Source organism: Pararge aegeria, chromosome 15 (genome assembly GCF_905163445.1).
Source record: "Pararge aegeria chromosome 15, ilParAegt1.1, whole genome shotgun sequence".
Classification (NCBI taxonomy): domain Eukaryota; kingdom Metazoa; phylum Arthropoda; class Insecta; order Lepidoptera; family Nymphalidae; genus Pararge; species Pararge aegeria.
Window position 1 is genome coordinate 3,540,660 of NC_053194.1, and position 16,505 is coordinate 3,557,164.

A 16,505-nucleotide genomic window follows, 5' to 3' on the forward strand; every position below is an offset into this window, starting at 1 on the left:
TACAACGAAAAGTGGCATTGATTTTTATATATATAGAAATTATAATGTATTATGTATACAACGTGTAAATGAAAACCAAAATAATACTTCACAGGTTTTATAGGTACATTATGTACTAAGACTTATCTGTGAAACCGATAACCTAATAGTTTTGAATAAACTACCATAGTTTTTTCTCAAAGAAATCAGATACAGTCCTAACATCACATACAAAGGTAAAATCGTGTGGCTCCTGTCACTTGTTTAGGTACGCGTCGCTTAGCGTAAGTACTATGCTCGTGTTGGTCTTTTATCTTCAATAGGGCTGTCTGAAGTAAACACTTGGAAATTTTTTAAATTCGTTTGTATGGAATAATAAATATGCGTCTATTGATTTAATATTTTCACAGGGCGATTCCTTTGGAAATATACTTCTGCATCCTTCAATATAATTTCGTAATGCTGTTACACGTTGTATATTAAAGATACTATTGTAACGTCCATAACCTACCTCTCACTCATTCTGTCCTCCGGAGTTGAGAGTTGAGAGTTTGAGTTGAGAGTTTGAGTTGTTGAGTTGAGTATCGTTTTTAGCGATAAGGCCTCAAATATTTTGTAATAATAAAATTAAAATAATTGACTAACTATTTTGCTTTGTTAATTCGAGAATATTAGTGTCCAGAGAGAAATCGAAATACCTGGTTAGCAGGCGACTAAAATCTATGGCAGAAACTAATTCAGATACATTTCTAATGAAAATGATATGACAGTTGACACTGACATTTCGAGGAGTGTTCCGTCACTCCCTGGGGCTATGACTCATTACAACTGTAGCAAGGTCGTCTCTAAGGCGTCCAGACCCATAGCGATCGATATGCCGCTAAGTTTCCATTGTTTTTAATACGCAGCACGGAATTTAATTTTATACGAATTTATTGAAGGTTTATTTATTTATTTATTTATTTATACTCTTTATTTGCACACAAATAAAAATACAAAAAAAGAATAAAAGAAAAACAGACAGAAGAAGTATACAAAAGGCGGCCTTATCGCTTTGTAGCGATCTCTTCCAGGCAACCTTAGGATAAGGAAAACAAAAGGATAACATACTGCAGGTTGTGCATATTAAAAAAAAATACATACTAATAACTACATACTAATACTTAAACTAGATTACACAAATAAAATAATACATAATAAATTAAATAATAAAAAATAATAATAAACTAATATATACTATAACATATCATAAATACATTAACAACAGTAAATACTATTACAAGTCGTCTTCAATGCAAACTATAGTGGTTTTTGACAGCTTTCTTAAAGGTTGGATAAGTTTCGGAATAATCTGTCCATAATTCTGCTGCTAGTATCTGATGTGGGTATACCTAATATTAATTAAGTTATGTCGTTTTTATCGATATGAATTGAAAAGTTAATGACTTTTTACAAACTTTGAAAAACCCCCTTGAAATTTCATCGTCACCACCATTTAAATAAATTTGCATGTTGCTATACGTTGTTCTAGCGTGTCCACATTTCAAAGGTAAGCATATTTTTTAAAATACTGATCAATTTTATTTATTTTATCTAAACATCTTTTTAAAAAAAAGAACTTTATAAAATTCATGTTTCTGGAACCAGCGGTTTAAGCTGTGCGTTAATTTTTCGCTCGTATTTCATCCCTTAATGGGGCCAACCCTTTAACTCCTTTTGGGGTGGATTTTCAAAAAAATCCTGTCGTTTGTGCGGTTACGTAATGCTAGTATTACTATATATTGTAAGCATTTTCATCTAACCTGGGTATTTTATCGGACGTTAAAACAATATCACAAAAAAATAATGTAATTGAAGAATACATTTTATTTAGGTAACCTGGAAGAGATACCTTTTAGTAATTAGGTTGCCATATTTGCTTGTAATATTCATAGGTATTCTTAGTATTTCCTGTACGATGCAATAAAGATGTTTAAATAAAATAAATATTATAAATGTGACACGCTAGAACAACTTATAGCAAAATGCAATTTTTTTTTTAATTTTTATTCTTAAGTAATCCTTATACAACATTGCGAAATAATTAAAAACCTGTATTAGGATGACGTTATATACATGACACACTATATTTAAAACCGTCGTGCAGTGGAAACAGCTAATATAAAACATTCGCGGTCGACACGACTTTACAGTTAGAAATTCAACCTTATTGCGTTATTATTAAAGTTCAATAAACAAAGATAGCTTCGTTGTGTGTACATATATTTAGGTTCAAGTCGACTCTAGCGCAGTGTTCACGCATGCTATAGTGAGAGTGCACGTGTTTTAAACTCGTGATAACTGAATTTCGAACCATTTTAAATAAGTGATAGTGACAATTATGGAACCAGTGAATTTATTGAAACTAAATGAGACTGAATTGAAGGAATTTTTGAGTTCCTTCGACCACGTGTTCTCTGATTGTGACGGTGAGTGACGTAATTCATATGTTTTCCTATATTTCTTACGTTTAGAACATTTCAGTCGAGTAAGCTAAGCTCATTACTGACTTATTATATAGGTATATATAGTATATATCTCTTATGATAACCCAATTAATTAAAATATGTATCCTATTTAATAACGCAGCATAATCTATGTAATTAATATTAGTATACCTAATAGGTATTTATTTTATAAAACAGTAGGCAAAAAATGTTTTATAAATGTTAAATTTGTTTCGGCCTTCTCGCATACATTCTTACTTCTCGACGTGAAAAGGGGTGATGAAAGTAAAAGAAAACCCCATATTAATATATTATCTTACAACGTTTAGTCGTTTTAGTATCTCTAACCTATTATAAATTCAAACATCAATCTATCTGAACTTATAGCACATTTTAAACTACAAAAAGATAATTTCTTCAATCTTCCCTTGACACTTTTGTGTATACTCTTCTGTACCTCTATTTTTCCCGCCGTTATATGTAACCTTTCTCTTTGATCTGGGTTTCTGTCATTTTGAATTGTTACTCCAACTTATACCGACCACAGATTATGCATTAATTTGACCAGTCTGAACGAAGATACCTTTTTATCATAAAGAACAGAGGTTTGATCAGCGGTTACTGGGTATTTCTGGGTATCTGTGTAAAACTAAAATGGGTGAATCGATACCAATGTGGTTGGCATAAGTATACATTATTATACTAGTCAAACAAGGGCTTTACTTGGTCAGTTAATAACGATGTTGAGGGAGCTGTGAAAAAATACGTAATTTGCCTTTTTATGACGGACATCTTGGACTTTGTCATTGTATTCTACTAGTCAAGCCACAGTAGTTCAAAGCCAAACTTCATTATAACACCCCGTCATTTATGCATCGGGGGTTAATTAATGTTAAAGAAACTATGAACATGGCCCACATAATGTACACTTTTGAGCTTTTCTCTTTATCATACGTTCGCGTAATCAATACACATCAAATCAATACACACTGAAAGTAGCGTATACTTTCAGTTTCATTTTTTTTATATGCTATAGTGATGATAGAACACATAATTGAGGCAGAGGTGGTTTCCACTTCATCATCATCAGACTTCTTTTGTTCAAAGACGTGGTACCAAGCGATTTAGCGTTCCGGCACGATATAGCCTGGAAACCAGTTACGTATATACTGCCATACCCCCTAACAGGAGTGCTCGTTACCATGTTAGACTGCAGCATCACACCAGGCGAGATTGCAGTCAAGAGAAACCAAAAAAAACCTTATTGGTGGTTCTCCTTTTTCATAGAAGATAGGAATGACACAGAGCATATACCCAACAGATTCCTTCAATACGGTGCGGCGAACTGTCTCAAAAATCACACTTTTAAAAAATTATTATCAAATGGTAAGATTTCTGTTTCATATTTGTTACCAATAATGGTAAATTCATGAGATACCCGACTTCTTTATCTTTCCCTATTACTACCCACTCCAATCCCCTTTGGCTCCGGGATCTCCTAAGCTTTGGCTTGGGTACGTCCCGGGGAAAAACGCTTTCCCAAATTGATTTGTTTGCCTGTGAGCCACGGCAGCCTGAGCCACATCAAACTGCCGTCTTCCCGGGGCCACATACGATATGGAAGATTGAACAGTGAAATCCCAAACTCTGGCATCTTCTGATCCCAAACTTCTTTCGCCTGGAAATGTTAAGGGCATGGATCTAGCTGGTTGCTATCGCGACTTCGGCGCTGTCAAATAGCAATACCTAAGGCTGAAAAGTGGAACACTTATTCAGTCACTATTTAGGTCAACCCAGCGCAATCGATAGATTTCACCAGCAAACCCGCTAGAATGCGGGTTGCCGGTTGTTCACTCAACGTTATTTTGTCTGGAAATGACAACATCGGTTGGCAACTATTAGAATAATTATAAATAAATATATAAAAATATACTAAGACAATACAAACGTCGCCATCTAGCCTTAAAGTAAGCGTAGCTTGTGTTTAGGTCACTAAGATAACTGCTGGATATTTTTATGAATACTTATAATAAACACACAGACATTTGATGTTCATCACACAAACATTTTCCAGTTGTGGGAATCGAACCCACAGCCTTGGGCTCAGAAAGCTGGATCACTGCCCACTTCGCCATAAATCGATCGTCAATGTTGCACAATAGGAGGATACATTTTCAGCGTGACCCGCCTGTTATTCGTAACACTATGACACAGCTAATTGTTAATTTTAATGGCGGAAATGCGTTATATAGAAAAATGAGGAAAACTTGCAGACTAATTGACTCTTCAGTGAGGCTTCCTCTTACTCACTGTGCAATTAACACGATTAAGATAGGTGATAGTCACATTCCTAGTAACTAGACTAGTTAAGTACTGATATTGATTCAGACAACCTGACTTTTGACGACCTTCTTGGCAATGTGGTGACTTAACAATTATTAATTGTACAGTCAACATCTCCTGAGGATGCTCCGGTTTCGAAGGGAAACGTGTGTAGTAGGGTACATTGCAGAAGATCTGTTCGGTGTGGAGTATAAGGATTGAAGCAAATTATAAATTACACCAAACAGTTTCTCCTGCTTTTCGCGCACTATAAGCAAATTAAGCTTAATATTCATAATACTCGTATATAATGGATTTCCGGAAAGTAACGCTTCCTTCTATCCAATATCCAATATGTGAGCGCTGTGGTATAATGTTGGATGTTCTGGGCTCGATTCCGGGTTGGGCTCTAACCTGGTTGCATCTTAAATATTTTCAAATGACAATGTGAGATGGTGATAACAAAAAGAAAACCTGGCTAAGTTTATTGTAGGCTTATTCTAAGAACAGGGCGAGTTTGGAACCCTCTTAGCTTTAGTTTTCGAATGTAGTTATCGCCATCACTACTATGTACACCTTTAGTATATAATCAAAATTTTACTTTGACTTTGACTTTGACATTAAACCTGAATTTTCTCTGGTCTAGTGGGAGGCTCCAGCCTTGGCTAGTTACCACTCTACCAACAAAGACGTGCCCCTAAGCTTCATACTATGACGCGTAGAAACCGATTAGGAGCTCGGTGAAATACAACTGCCATACCTGTTAGGGTTAGCCCGCTACCATCATATCCTGCATCATAACTTACGACCTACTGAGATTGCAGACAAGAGCTGACTTGTAGAGGAATAAAAAAAAAAGATTCCCTAGGAGTAGGAAGGCATACGTGCATCAGTGGACTTTCATGTATGCTGATGATAGGAGCCGTCTTATAAAATACTATCAATAATTACTATTTACAACATTGCTATTAACAAATGTGAGGCGCGTATTAAATTTGACCTATTTTGGCTTATCAATACGGGATTAATTTACGACCTCCTTTATACAATCTGCAATTTACCTACGTAATCATAATGTTTTTTTTGTTTTTATTCCACTACAAGTTATTCTTGATATTCAATGTTCTTACAAAATCTTTTATATCGCCTTTTTTAAAACGCCCTGAGATCGTGTCGCAATTGTTTATCATCATAATCATCATCACATCAATCCGGCCCACTACAGATTACGGGTCTCCTCCCATAATGAGAATAGGTTAAGGCCGTAGCCCACCACGCTGGCCCAGTGCGGACTGGTGGACTCCACACACCCACCTTTTTCTATAGCCAATACATATTTGAAAATTTAATGTATGTTCACAAAAATGTATCAAAATTTAAAAGAAAATGTGACTGCAATAATTTGAACGTTAGAAGCAAAAATAAACTTGCAGTGCAGTACACTAGACTACACAAAATAAGCAATTCATTTAAAGGAAATTGTATACAGTTTTACAATAAATTACCGTTTGATATCTTGGGGATCTCACTAAAGAAGTTCAAAGTTCGTATTAAGTGTAATCTAGTTCAAGTATTAGTATGTATTTTTTTAATACGCACAACCTGCAGTATGTTATCCTTTTGTTTTCCTTATCCTAAGGTTGCCTGGAAGAGATCGCTACGAAGCGATAAGGCCGCCTTTTGTATACTGCTTAAGTCTGTGTTTTTTTTATTCTTCTTCTGTATTTTTATTTGTGAAATTCTCGCTGAGCTAAGATCCCCACCTTAAACAACTTTATTCAATGGTGAAAGCAACCATAATGTTGCAAAGAGTAGAATCTGTATGGTACGGTTTCGGAGCGAAACGTGCGTAGAGGGTACATTCCCGAAGATCTGTTTAGTGTGGAGTATAAGGATTGAAGAAATTATAAATTACACAATACAGATTCAGTACGGTTTAATTATCCTGCTGTTCGCGGAGTATTAAGCAAATTAAGCTTAATTTTCATAATGTATAAAATGAAATGACCACGTAATTTCATTTTATACATTATGAATATATATACCATATTCTGAGGTATAACATAAGTACCCATTTTCTTTGTTCTAGGTGTTGTGTGGGAAACAAAGAACCCTATGCCAGGCGCGGGGAAGTTCTTCGAGCTGATGAAGCGTCTTGGGAAGACGGTGCATTTCGTCTCCAATAATAGCTTAAGGACGCGGGAAGATTATGAGGCGAAGTTCAATTCAGCCGGTATTGAAGGAGGTTACGTTAGTACCAGAAAATATAAGTTTTTACAATTTCCGTTATTTATTTATTTTAGAACAACAAGTTTATTTGTACAACACATCAAGTTCAAAAACAAAATAAAAGAGTCAACACTTCAAGTATATATTAGGATACAGAAGGTGGGCTCACTCGGAGGAATCACTAAATAGCGATCTCTGCCAGGCAACCTTAGGATTAGGAAAACTAAAACCTTTGACTCGTCTTTTTTTTATAACGTAACAGCCAATAAGCTAAACCAGTCATCATCACTTCAACAAATTGACGTCCACTGCTGGACATAGGTCTTTTGTAGGAAGTTCCACAATCCACGGTCCTAGGCCGCTAGCCTCCAGCGGCTCCCAGCGACTCGCCTGATATCATTTGTCCACCTCGTTGGGGGCCGACCTACGCTGCGTTTTCCGGTGCGGGGTCGCCGTTCCAGCACCTTTAGACCCCACCTTCCATCGGTTCTTCGAGCTGTTTCCTGCCTGTTGCCACTTCAGCTTGAACGAGTCCATTATCACCTTTTAATTACCTTACATTATTGCTAAGCGTCAAAATAAGATTTTCGCGTAAGACATGGTAAAACCAGTTGAAACTACCAGAACATTCCTTGATTCTAAACCAATGGTATGGTCTGGTTAATTCAATAAAAAAACGTGCGTGTGATTAGCTAAAAGCCTTCAACACAACATTTAGCAGGGCATGCGAGGAACACCTCCTGCAAAGTGCCTTCCTGTGCCAATTAACCTGATGCGTAGGTGTTACACCGGCAACCACCCTTCGGAACGGACCACAGCATAGCAACAAGGCTGTTTTGCGGCATTATTTATATTAAAATTTTGTCCTTATACTGCTATCCTTTTCTTACTCTCCCTTGTAGATAAGGATGGCTTTTTAACTTCTTTATATTTTGATCTGATTTTATTCCATTCGATTGACAACTTATTAACTTCAGGACAAAATAAAAGGGTTCCAAATCAATATCGAGAATTGGAATATTGATCAGTCAAATTTTGGCGAGGAGTCTTTGTATTGAAGGAAAGTACAATAAACTTAATATCAGAAAATATATTATATTTGTAAGTTCTTTGTGTATCCTGATTAGTGTTGCCCAAATTCAGTCTTGGTCTTGCAGTCTTGGTCTTGTTCTTGCGTTTTTGCAAGACCAAGACCAAGAACAAGACCGCGTATTTTTAGCAAGACCAAGACCAAGACTGACCGTGCAAGACTTGAGCAAGAACAAGACATAGCCTGCAAGACTCTTGCGTCTTGCAGCTAGGACTTAGCGCTATTTCACGGAGTAGTTAGGTGTAACAGTTCGGTGTATAGGTAGGTAGGTACGCTTAGGAATTCTATGAGACGCAAAAAACTATATCAAAGAATATGAAAAACTGGACCTATGCGCATTACGACTAATACCATAAACATAGCGAATAAAAAAATATCTATTAAAATCAAACTGAGTGCATGCATAGTTATGTTTTAACCATCGGCACTTTGATAATGCGGCATCAAAGGTTTTGTACTTACTTCTTAAAGAAATTTGCCGCTTTTCGGAAGTACATGGTTATGATACACGCGCCGGCGGCTTCTTTTGAAATCTAAAACAATCGTTGCCGCCGCGCCGAAATCATAACATTTGACACTATTCATGCAAAATAATTTCGAATTTTAAGAGTACCTACAGGTGTTCCAAAGAATAAATAAGTTTCAGATTGGTGATTTTAGATTGGTGGAGGACGCATGAGACAGAGTATCCGATTTTATCGAAAATGGCCCGTGATTTTCTCTCAATACCTGCAACTTCAGTACCTGCTGAGAGGTTATTTTCTAAAGCATCATTAGTAATTAGAAAACATAGAAATAGGTTAAGTGATGAGTCAGCCAGATGGTTACTTTGTATTAATTCTTGGTCAAAAGAATTGATATAAAGTATCATAACCTAATGATAAAGCTGTTGATTTGTGTTGTATTTTATTTTTTATTCAAATAAATGATAAATCGTAAAACTCTTTTATTAAATTTCTTATAAGTTGAGGGTTCAATCTCTTTCTAGACAGATAAGTATTGTTCTTTAAAATACAGTCAAGTTATTGTAATTAATTTGTTTTTTTACATGTTTTAGCAAATGTAAGCTTATAAATCATAAATGTTTATTAAGAAACAGTTACTTCCATGGAAAACGACATATAGGTCAGTTGATTTTTCGAATTTCTTATCAAATCTTCAGTTATTTATTAATCTGCTTGATCTTTACTATGGCTATGTTAATTCAAGCTCACAATGTTCCAATTCTAATACGTTTTTCTAAGATTTAAAGTAAACTTTAATAAATAGTAATAGACTAATAGGTAATTGCAAGACTTGCAAGACTCTTGCTGCAAGACCAAGACCAAGACCAAGACTGGGAGCGCAAGACCAAGACCAAGACCAAGACCAGGTGTATTGGCGCAAGACCAAGACCAAGACTGGCTAAGTCTCGTCTTGTTCTTGCATTTGGGCAACACTAATCCTGATTACAAATTATATCATCACAATCACTATTCACTCCAGCAAAATGTACACACGAAATATGATTCAATTCTTTTATTATGGGATGAAACAATCGCTACTCATTGCTTATACTATTATTATTATTATTATTTATAAGAGAATAATAAACTATGTTGGAAATCATCATCATCATATCAACCCGGCCCACTACAGGGTACGGGTCCCATCCCACAATGAGAAGGAGTTAGTCCACCATGCTGGCCCAGTGCGGATTGGTGGACTCTTCACAGTTTTGACTTTGAGAACATTATTTAGTACTCTCAGGCATGCAGGTTTCCTCCCCATGTGTTCCTTCACCGTTGAAGCAAGTGATATTTTAGTTACTTAATGTTGGAAACAATTTACTATTTTTTTTTTCACTTATCATTTATCGTCAGACAGCAGATCGGTTGACAGCCGTCTTCAGATGTTAGCGGGCTAATCTGTTAGGGGAGGACAGTTGTACTAGCATGAGGTTAGCTTTTTCGCTTTCTACGCGGTATCGTATCTAAACACTAATGTGATGACTTCGAGGCACGTCCTTGTCGGTACGGTGGTAGCTATTCGAAATTCGAAATCGTATGAAATTATCATTGACTAACTGTTGCCCACGACTTTGTCATATGTATAATTCACGGGAATGGTTTGTTTTTCTGGGATAAATAGTATTTTAGTACTTTCATCTAGATAGCACCCTTGCATGGGTAACTAAGGTTATTGCTGTCAATCAATTATACATAAACATTTTTTGACAGTACACACAACGCCATCTAGCCCAAAAGTAAGCGTAGCTTGTTTTATTGGTACTAAGACGGCTGCTGACTTTTTTTTAAATAATACACATAACTTCTTATAATTTACAGATAAAAACTGAGACACTGAAAAACATTCATGCTAATCACACAAACATTTTCCACTCACTTGGGACTCAGAAAGTAGGGTCACTGCCCACTGCGCCAATCGGCTGTGAGATTAAGTTAGCAAAACTAACATAAATATAAAAACAACACTTTAATAAAAAAAAGTATCCACTTCTCCGCTTGCGGGCTTTTGAATACAACGGGCGGTCAGGGCTCCAGAGTGAGGAACCTCCTTACAATACGCGCCGTTTCAAGGACTGATTATTCTACATAAGCGAAAGCTTCTTTAGATATTGGTCGAAACTCGTCGCGAGAAAACTAAAACGACTATAGGAACAATGATGGTAGACTCAAAACTCCACATGGCGGTAATCTCGTGAGCAAGGTCCAAAAGTTTTGATAATTTTTCCTTTTCATCTCTATTCTCTCACCAGATTATCGTCATGTGGAATAGTAATGTACAAAAGTAATTGCACGGCGCACTGATCGCTCGACTAGCACTATGTTGGCTTTTTTTTTTAATCTTATTATTTATATATTTAATATTTTATTATACTTATTGCACTGTTATTGAAAAGATCTGTCTAAGGTTATTAAAATTAACCTTTGGTGTTTTTCAAGGATTAAATTAGCCTAAGTCCGTTTCCCAGACGCAAGCAATCTCTGTAAAAACATCAATATCAGTTCAGTAGTGAAAAACATAGGCAATAAACAAACAAACAAGCAAAAACACATTCAGTATTTTTCATTTTTTATTTCATTTATTGATTGTTTGATTGCCTCACACTTGTGCACTATAATGTCTCCTATGTAGTGGCAAAATCACTCTGGAGATTGAAACTGTGGTGTGTGATGTGTGCGTGTGTGTGAGTGCGAGTGAGTGTATGCGTGTGTATGTGTGTGTGTGTTTTTGTGCGTTTGGATTTGGTTTGATTTATAACGTTGAATAGCAGTTCTCTGACTCGTTATAAATCTTATATATATAAAAACAGCAACCAACTGCGTCTCTAATGAAATGTGCAAATAGCCGCTTAACAAGCACTCAGTCAAAAGCGATGTTTGAGCTCGTACACTGCAAGCTATTACCTCGTTCTTGCAACGCAAAGGCAAAAAGAAAACTCAAACGATTTGAATAGTTGTAGCTTTTTGTGACAGGGCTTATCCAAGTACCTACTGCCGCCATGCTTGTTTCCGTCACCAACCACATTGCTATGTTCCGGTTTGATGGGCGTGGTTGCCGGTGTAATTATAGGCATACGAGGCTTAACTCCTAAGCCTCAGGTAGATGGACACAGGCGGTATTTTGTATGACGTGCTTTTGCATGCCCTGCGAAGTGCTGATCTGGTTATAAGGGATGGTTGCCAGTCAAAGTCAAAGTCGAAGTCGAAGTCGAAGTCGAAGTCGAAGTCGAAGTCGAAGTCGAAGTCGAAATCGAAGTCAAAGTCAAAGACAAAAATTTCAAGTAGGCCCATAGGTGGCACTTCTGATGCGATAACCACATTCGCAAAGTTAAAACTAAAGCTACGCGGGTTCCAAACGCGTCCTGGTCTAAGAATAAGCCCACAACAAACTTAGCCGGGAGATTCAGTGCAACCAAGTACGGAGACAGGTCCAGGGACAGATAGGTGATGGTTTTCCTCTTAACATCAGGCTGACAATCTGTTCGGTCTGTCAACTGTTACTGTGAAGAAAAAAAATAGTTTTGTTTTTCGCAGGAGTTCCTAACAGTGCCATCAACAGCAATAGCTGAATACCTAAAGTCAGTGAAATTTGAGAAAACTGTATATTGCGTTGCTTGTCCTGAAACCATTGCAGTGTTGACGTCAAACGGATTCAAATGCAAAGAAGGGGTAAGATATTCTTTACAGCTACTTTTCTCCACTATTACAAGTGTTAGCAAATCTGCCTTTGTATGTACATTTGTTTAAAGATAAAAAGGTATCTTCGTTCGAAATGCGTAATCTGTGGTCGGTATAAGTAAGAGTAGAAATTCAAAACCCAGATCAAAAAGGAAGGCCATATAAAATGGCTGGAAAAAGAGAGGTACAGAGGAGTACAGACAGAAGTGTCAAGGTAAGATGGAAGAAAGAAGTTAACTATTTGCAGTTAATTAACCGTGGGATATAAGTTCAGATAGATTGATGTTTGAGTTTATAATGTGCCATGTTGTAATTAGAGATACTTAAACAATTAAAGGTTGTAAGATATAAATATGGGAATACTAATTCGTACAGCGGCAGGTCTTTATTGGTAGATAGGTAAATCATAATTTTCTAAATTGTCCCTGCCAGGCATCGAACCTGGGACCTTCCACTTAAAAACACTGCTAACCACTACGCCAGAGAAATTATAAAATATAATAATAGTTCTTCATAACATCTTCATCATCAAATACATCAAGCCAGGGTCTCCTCCTACAATCAGAAGGGGTCGAGGTCGTAGTCCACAACGCTGACTTAGTGCGGATTGGTGGACTCTACACCTTCGAGAACATTATGTAGAACTCCCAGGCATGCAGGTTTCCTCACGATGTTTTCCTTCACCGTTGAACCAAGTGATATTTTAATTTCTAAAACGAACATTACTTAGAAAAGCTAGAGTTCGAACTCGGTCCCCCGGAAGTGAAGTCGAGCTCCTACCCAATGCACTATCGCCGCTTTTTAATAGAACTTATGGTAATGCCAATTGATTAATGAATATAACACTTTTATTGCAGCCCGAAGTTGGCACGTATTACTATAGCGACTACATCGAGTATCTAACCGACGACGAAGAAATAGGCGCTGTAGTTTTCGACAGTGACTTCAAAGTCAACCTGCCCAAGCTCTACAAAGCACTCACTTACTTAAGAAGGCCTGAAGTACTCTTTATCAACGGCGCCACTGACAGATACGTGCCTTTGAAGGCGGGAGTCTTGACTTTAGGTACTACAATTCTTGTTCTTTTGTTAGTATACAATGAGACCACACTCCCGCAACGCTCGCCAGCCGCCAGTAGGATATGACAATATCAGACGAAGTAAATACCTATATATTTTTTGTGTTTACCCAAATAGAAATTTATTTCTTTATTCGTAATATTCGTAGCGTGTCCACTACGACAATATGAGACGCAGCAATTATCCTGAGTAAATACCTATTTATATATTTAGAGTTTACCTAAATAGAAATTTATTTCTTTATATGTAATATTCTTAGCGTATCAAAGTCCACTACGAAAATATCAGACGCAGCGATAGTTCTGATTAAATAAATATTTTATTTTTTGTGTTTACCCAAATATAAATTTATTTCTTTATTCGTAATATTCGTATCGTGTAACAGTCCACTGCCACAATATCAGACGCAACAATCATGCGGAGTAAATACCTATTTTTGTTTTGAGTTTATCCAAATAGAAATTTATTTCTTTTCACTACAAAAATATCAGACGCAGCAATTATGCTGAGTAAATACCTATTTATTTATTTAGTGTTTACTCAAATAGAAATTTATTACTTTATTTGCAATATTCGTAGCGTGTAACAGTCCACTACGACAATATCAGACGCAGCAATAGTGTTGAGTAAATATCTTTTTATTTATTTTTTGTTTCCCAAAATATAAATTTATTTCTTTATTCGTAATATTCGTATCGTGTAACAGTCCACTGCGACAATATCAGACGCAACAATAATGCGGAGTAAATGCCTATTTTTGTTTTGAGTTTATCCAAATAGAAATTTATTTCTTTATTTGTAATATTCGTAGCGTGTAACAGTCCACTACGACAATATCAGACGCACCAATCATGCTGAGTATATATCTTTTAATTTATTTTGTGTTTCCCAAAATATAAATTTATTTCTTTATTCGTAATATTCGTAGCGTGTAACAGTCCAAAACGACAATATCAGACGCAACAATCATGCGGAGTAAATACCAACGGTTTCTATTGAAGTTACTTAAACAAACATTTCATGATTTATTGTATTTTTGATACAGGAACGGGAGTTTTCAGTGATATAGCCAGCGTGGAGTCGAACCGCCAACCAATATTGCTCGGTAAACCGGGAAAGACGTTCGGTGAATTTGCCATGAAACGAGCTGGAGTATCGGACCCTAGTCGAGTCCTATTTATTGGAGATATGTAAGTTACAATTTAAACAAGTTGTAAACTTCGTTTTACAAATTCCACGGCGAAAATGATCAGCATCCACTGACGCGGTGACCCTTAACATAAGTATTATACCTATATAATCAGTCCAAGTTCGACACATGTAAGTACTGTAATTTATCGAGGTGTCGTAAAGTCAAAAACTGGTTCGTTTACATCAGGTCAGCTTTACAGTATACTTGTAGTTTAATTAAGATTAAATATTCCCAGTTTGTATGTTGAAAATATCTTTATTCATTAAATAATTGTATTACAATAATTCTTACTCTAGTGACTAGCCTAGGATAAACTAATAGGTAAATTATTTATTACTCAGATGAGATGATAAGACAAATGGACATAAATCAAATCAAAATTCATTAATTTCAAGTAGGCTTACTTCACAGGCACTTTAGAAACGCCAGGTCATCAGATTGTAGGGTATATACCTTCGGTACGAAAGCTAGATTCGATTGAGAAAAAGCCTGATAAAACTCAGCAGATTGCTCGTTACCAACACAAGTTTACAGTTTAAATATTACAACCTTTTTTGGACAGTCGTGTAAAATCAATGAAAATAAAAAAAAATACTTTCGTTTCACAGGATAGAACAAGATGTGGGATTAGGAAGAGCTACCGGCTTCAAAACACTACTAGTCTTAACCAACAAAACAAAAGAGGATATGATGTCTCACGAAACGTTAAAGCCTGATTTCTACGCTGATTCTCTTGGCAGTATAGTTCCTGTTTTAGAACCTATAACTAAATAATAGAATTAGAAGCTTTTAGTATTTTTTTTGCGTTTGTGCGTCTGCGGTAAGCGATGATAACCGCGCGGCTGGGATGTCTGAAGACGCTGCGTTCGCCGCAGTTACTAATACGAAGTAGAGACGGTTTACTTTGAAACGCGTGAATAAACAAAAATACAATATATTGTAGTATACATGGTGACTTTTTTTTAATCGTATGACAATACCCAGTTAATCTGACCAATGCTTACTATTCACTAAGAAGATGAAAGTTATTAAAAATCATATTAAGAAAATTTAATTCATAGTTTGGTGTATTAGAGGCATCCTTTAAGTAATAGCGGCGCAGTGAAACGGCGTGGCAGTGGCTTTATCAAGCAGAAAAAAATATTCGAATAAGTAAAACACGGTCTACTTAACTTGATCAGCTGCTTCCAAATTTTAAAATATAGAAATTAATGTTCCCCTTTTTTATGACTGTTGTAGTAAACTTATTTATTTACGTAGATTTTATTTTTATACAATATCGCGAACCTGTCTAGAAGTTGTCGGGTTTAAAGGCTACGAACTAATGTATCTTATCTTTACACTGTATTGTTGATGTTGCTACGTAGAATCATTAATTTGTTATCTCTGTATATTATGTAGAATTTTGGTCTTAGGTTGAAACCTAATAGGATTCCTAAGTGTTAACGAACAAAAGTTAACATTTTTATTTATTTATGACGTAGATGTTTATATATATGTATATATATATATATTTATTTATTTATTTATTTATTAGTAATCCAACAGCGTTACAAACAATTTTTGTTAAGGGTTTATCTTATTAGTAAAATAAGGCCTAGATTCTATATTACATATATAAAGCAATAGGTACAAGTACAAAATATACAAAATAATCACTTACGATATTCACAACAGCATGAATGAGTGTGAGTGGGTGTGAGTGTGCGTAAGTGTGTGCGTGTGTTCGTAAGTGTGCAAAAATGAATGATTTCACATCATTTATTATCTCTCGCGATGCAGTTTAGTTATTTCATTCTTCAATTATGTTTTCGATAAATGAAATATATCAAGTTTTGAATAAAATTTATTATAGTTTCTTGCCAGACGCAATATTATAGAATTCTGAGCATAATTTGTATTTGACTTGGGGACAACCAGTAAGCGCCGGTGACGTGTTCGAAT

The 16,505-nt window shown here is 35.9% G+C and overlaps 1 protein-coding gene across 1 annotated transcript; it reads left to right on the plus strand.

Annotated features, from left to right (window-relative positions):
- The first annotated feature begins 2,259 nt into the window (after positions 1-2,259).
- Positions 2,260-15,886, plus strand: LOC120630089 (phosphoglycolate phosphatase 2-like). The gene is made up of 6 exons (XM_039899232.1): positions 2,260-2,447; positions 6,877-7,037; positions 12,147-12,281; positions 13,148-13,355; positions 14,415-14,559; positions 15,170-15,886. Exons 1-6 carry the CDS (start codon positions 2,360-2,362, stop codon positions 15,333-15,335), a joined length of 903 nt encoding a protein of 300 aa, XP_039755166.1. The 5' UTR covers positions 2,260-2,359; the 3' UTR covers positions 15,336-15,886.
- The last annotated feature ends 619 nt before the right edge of the window (positions 15,887-16,505 follow it).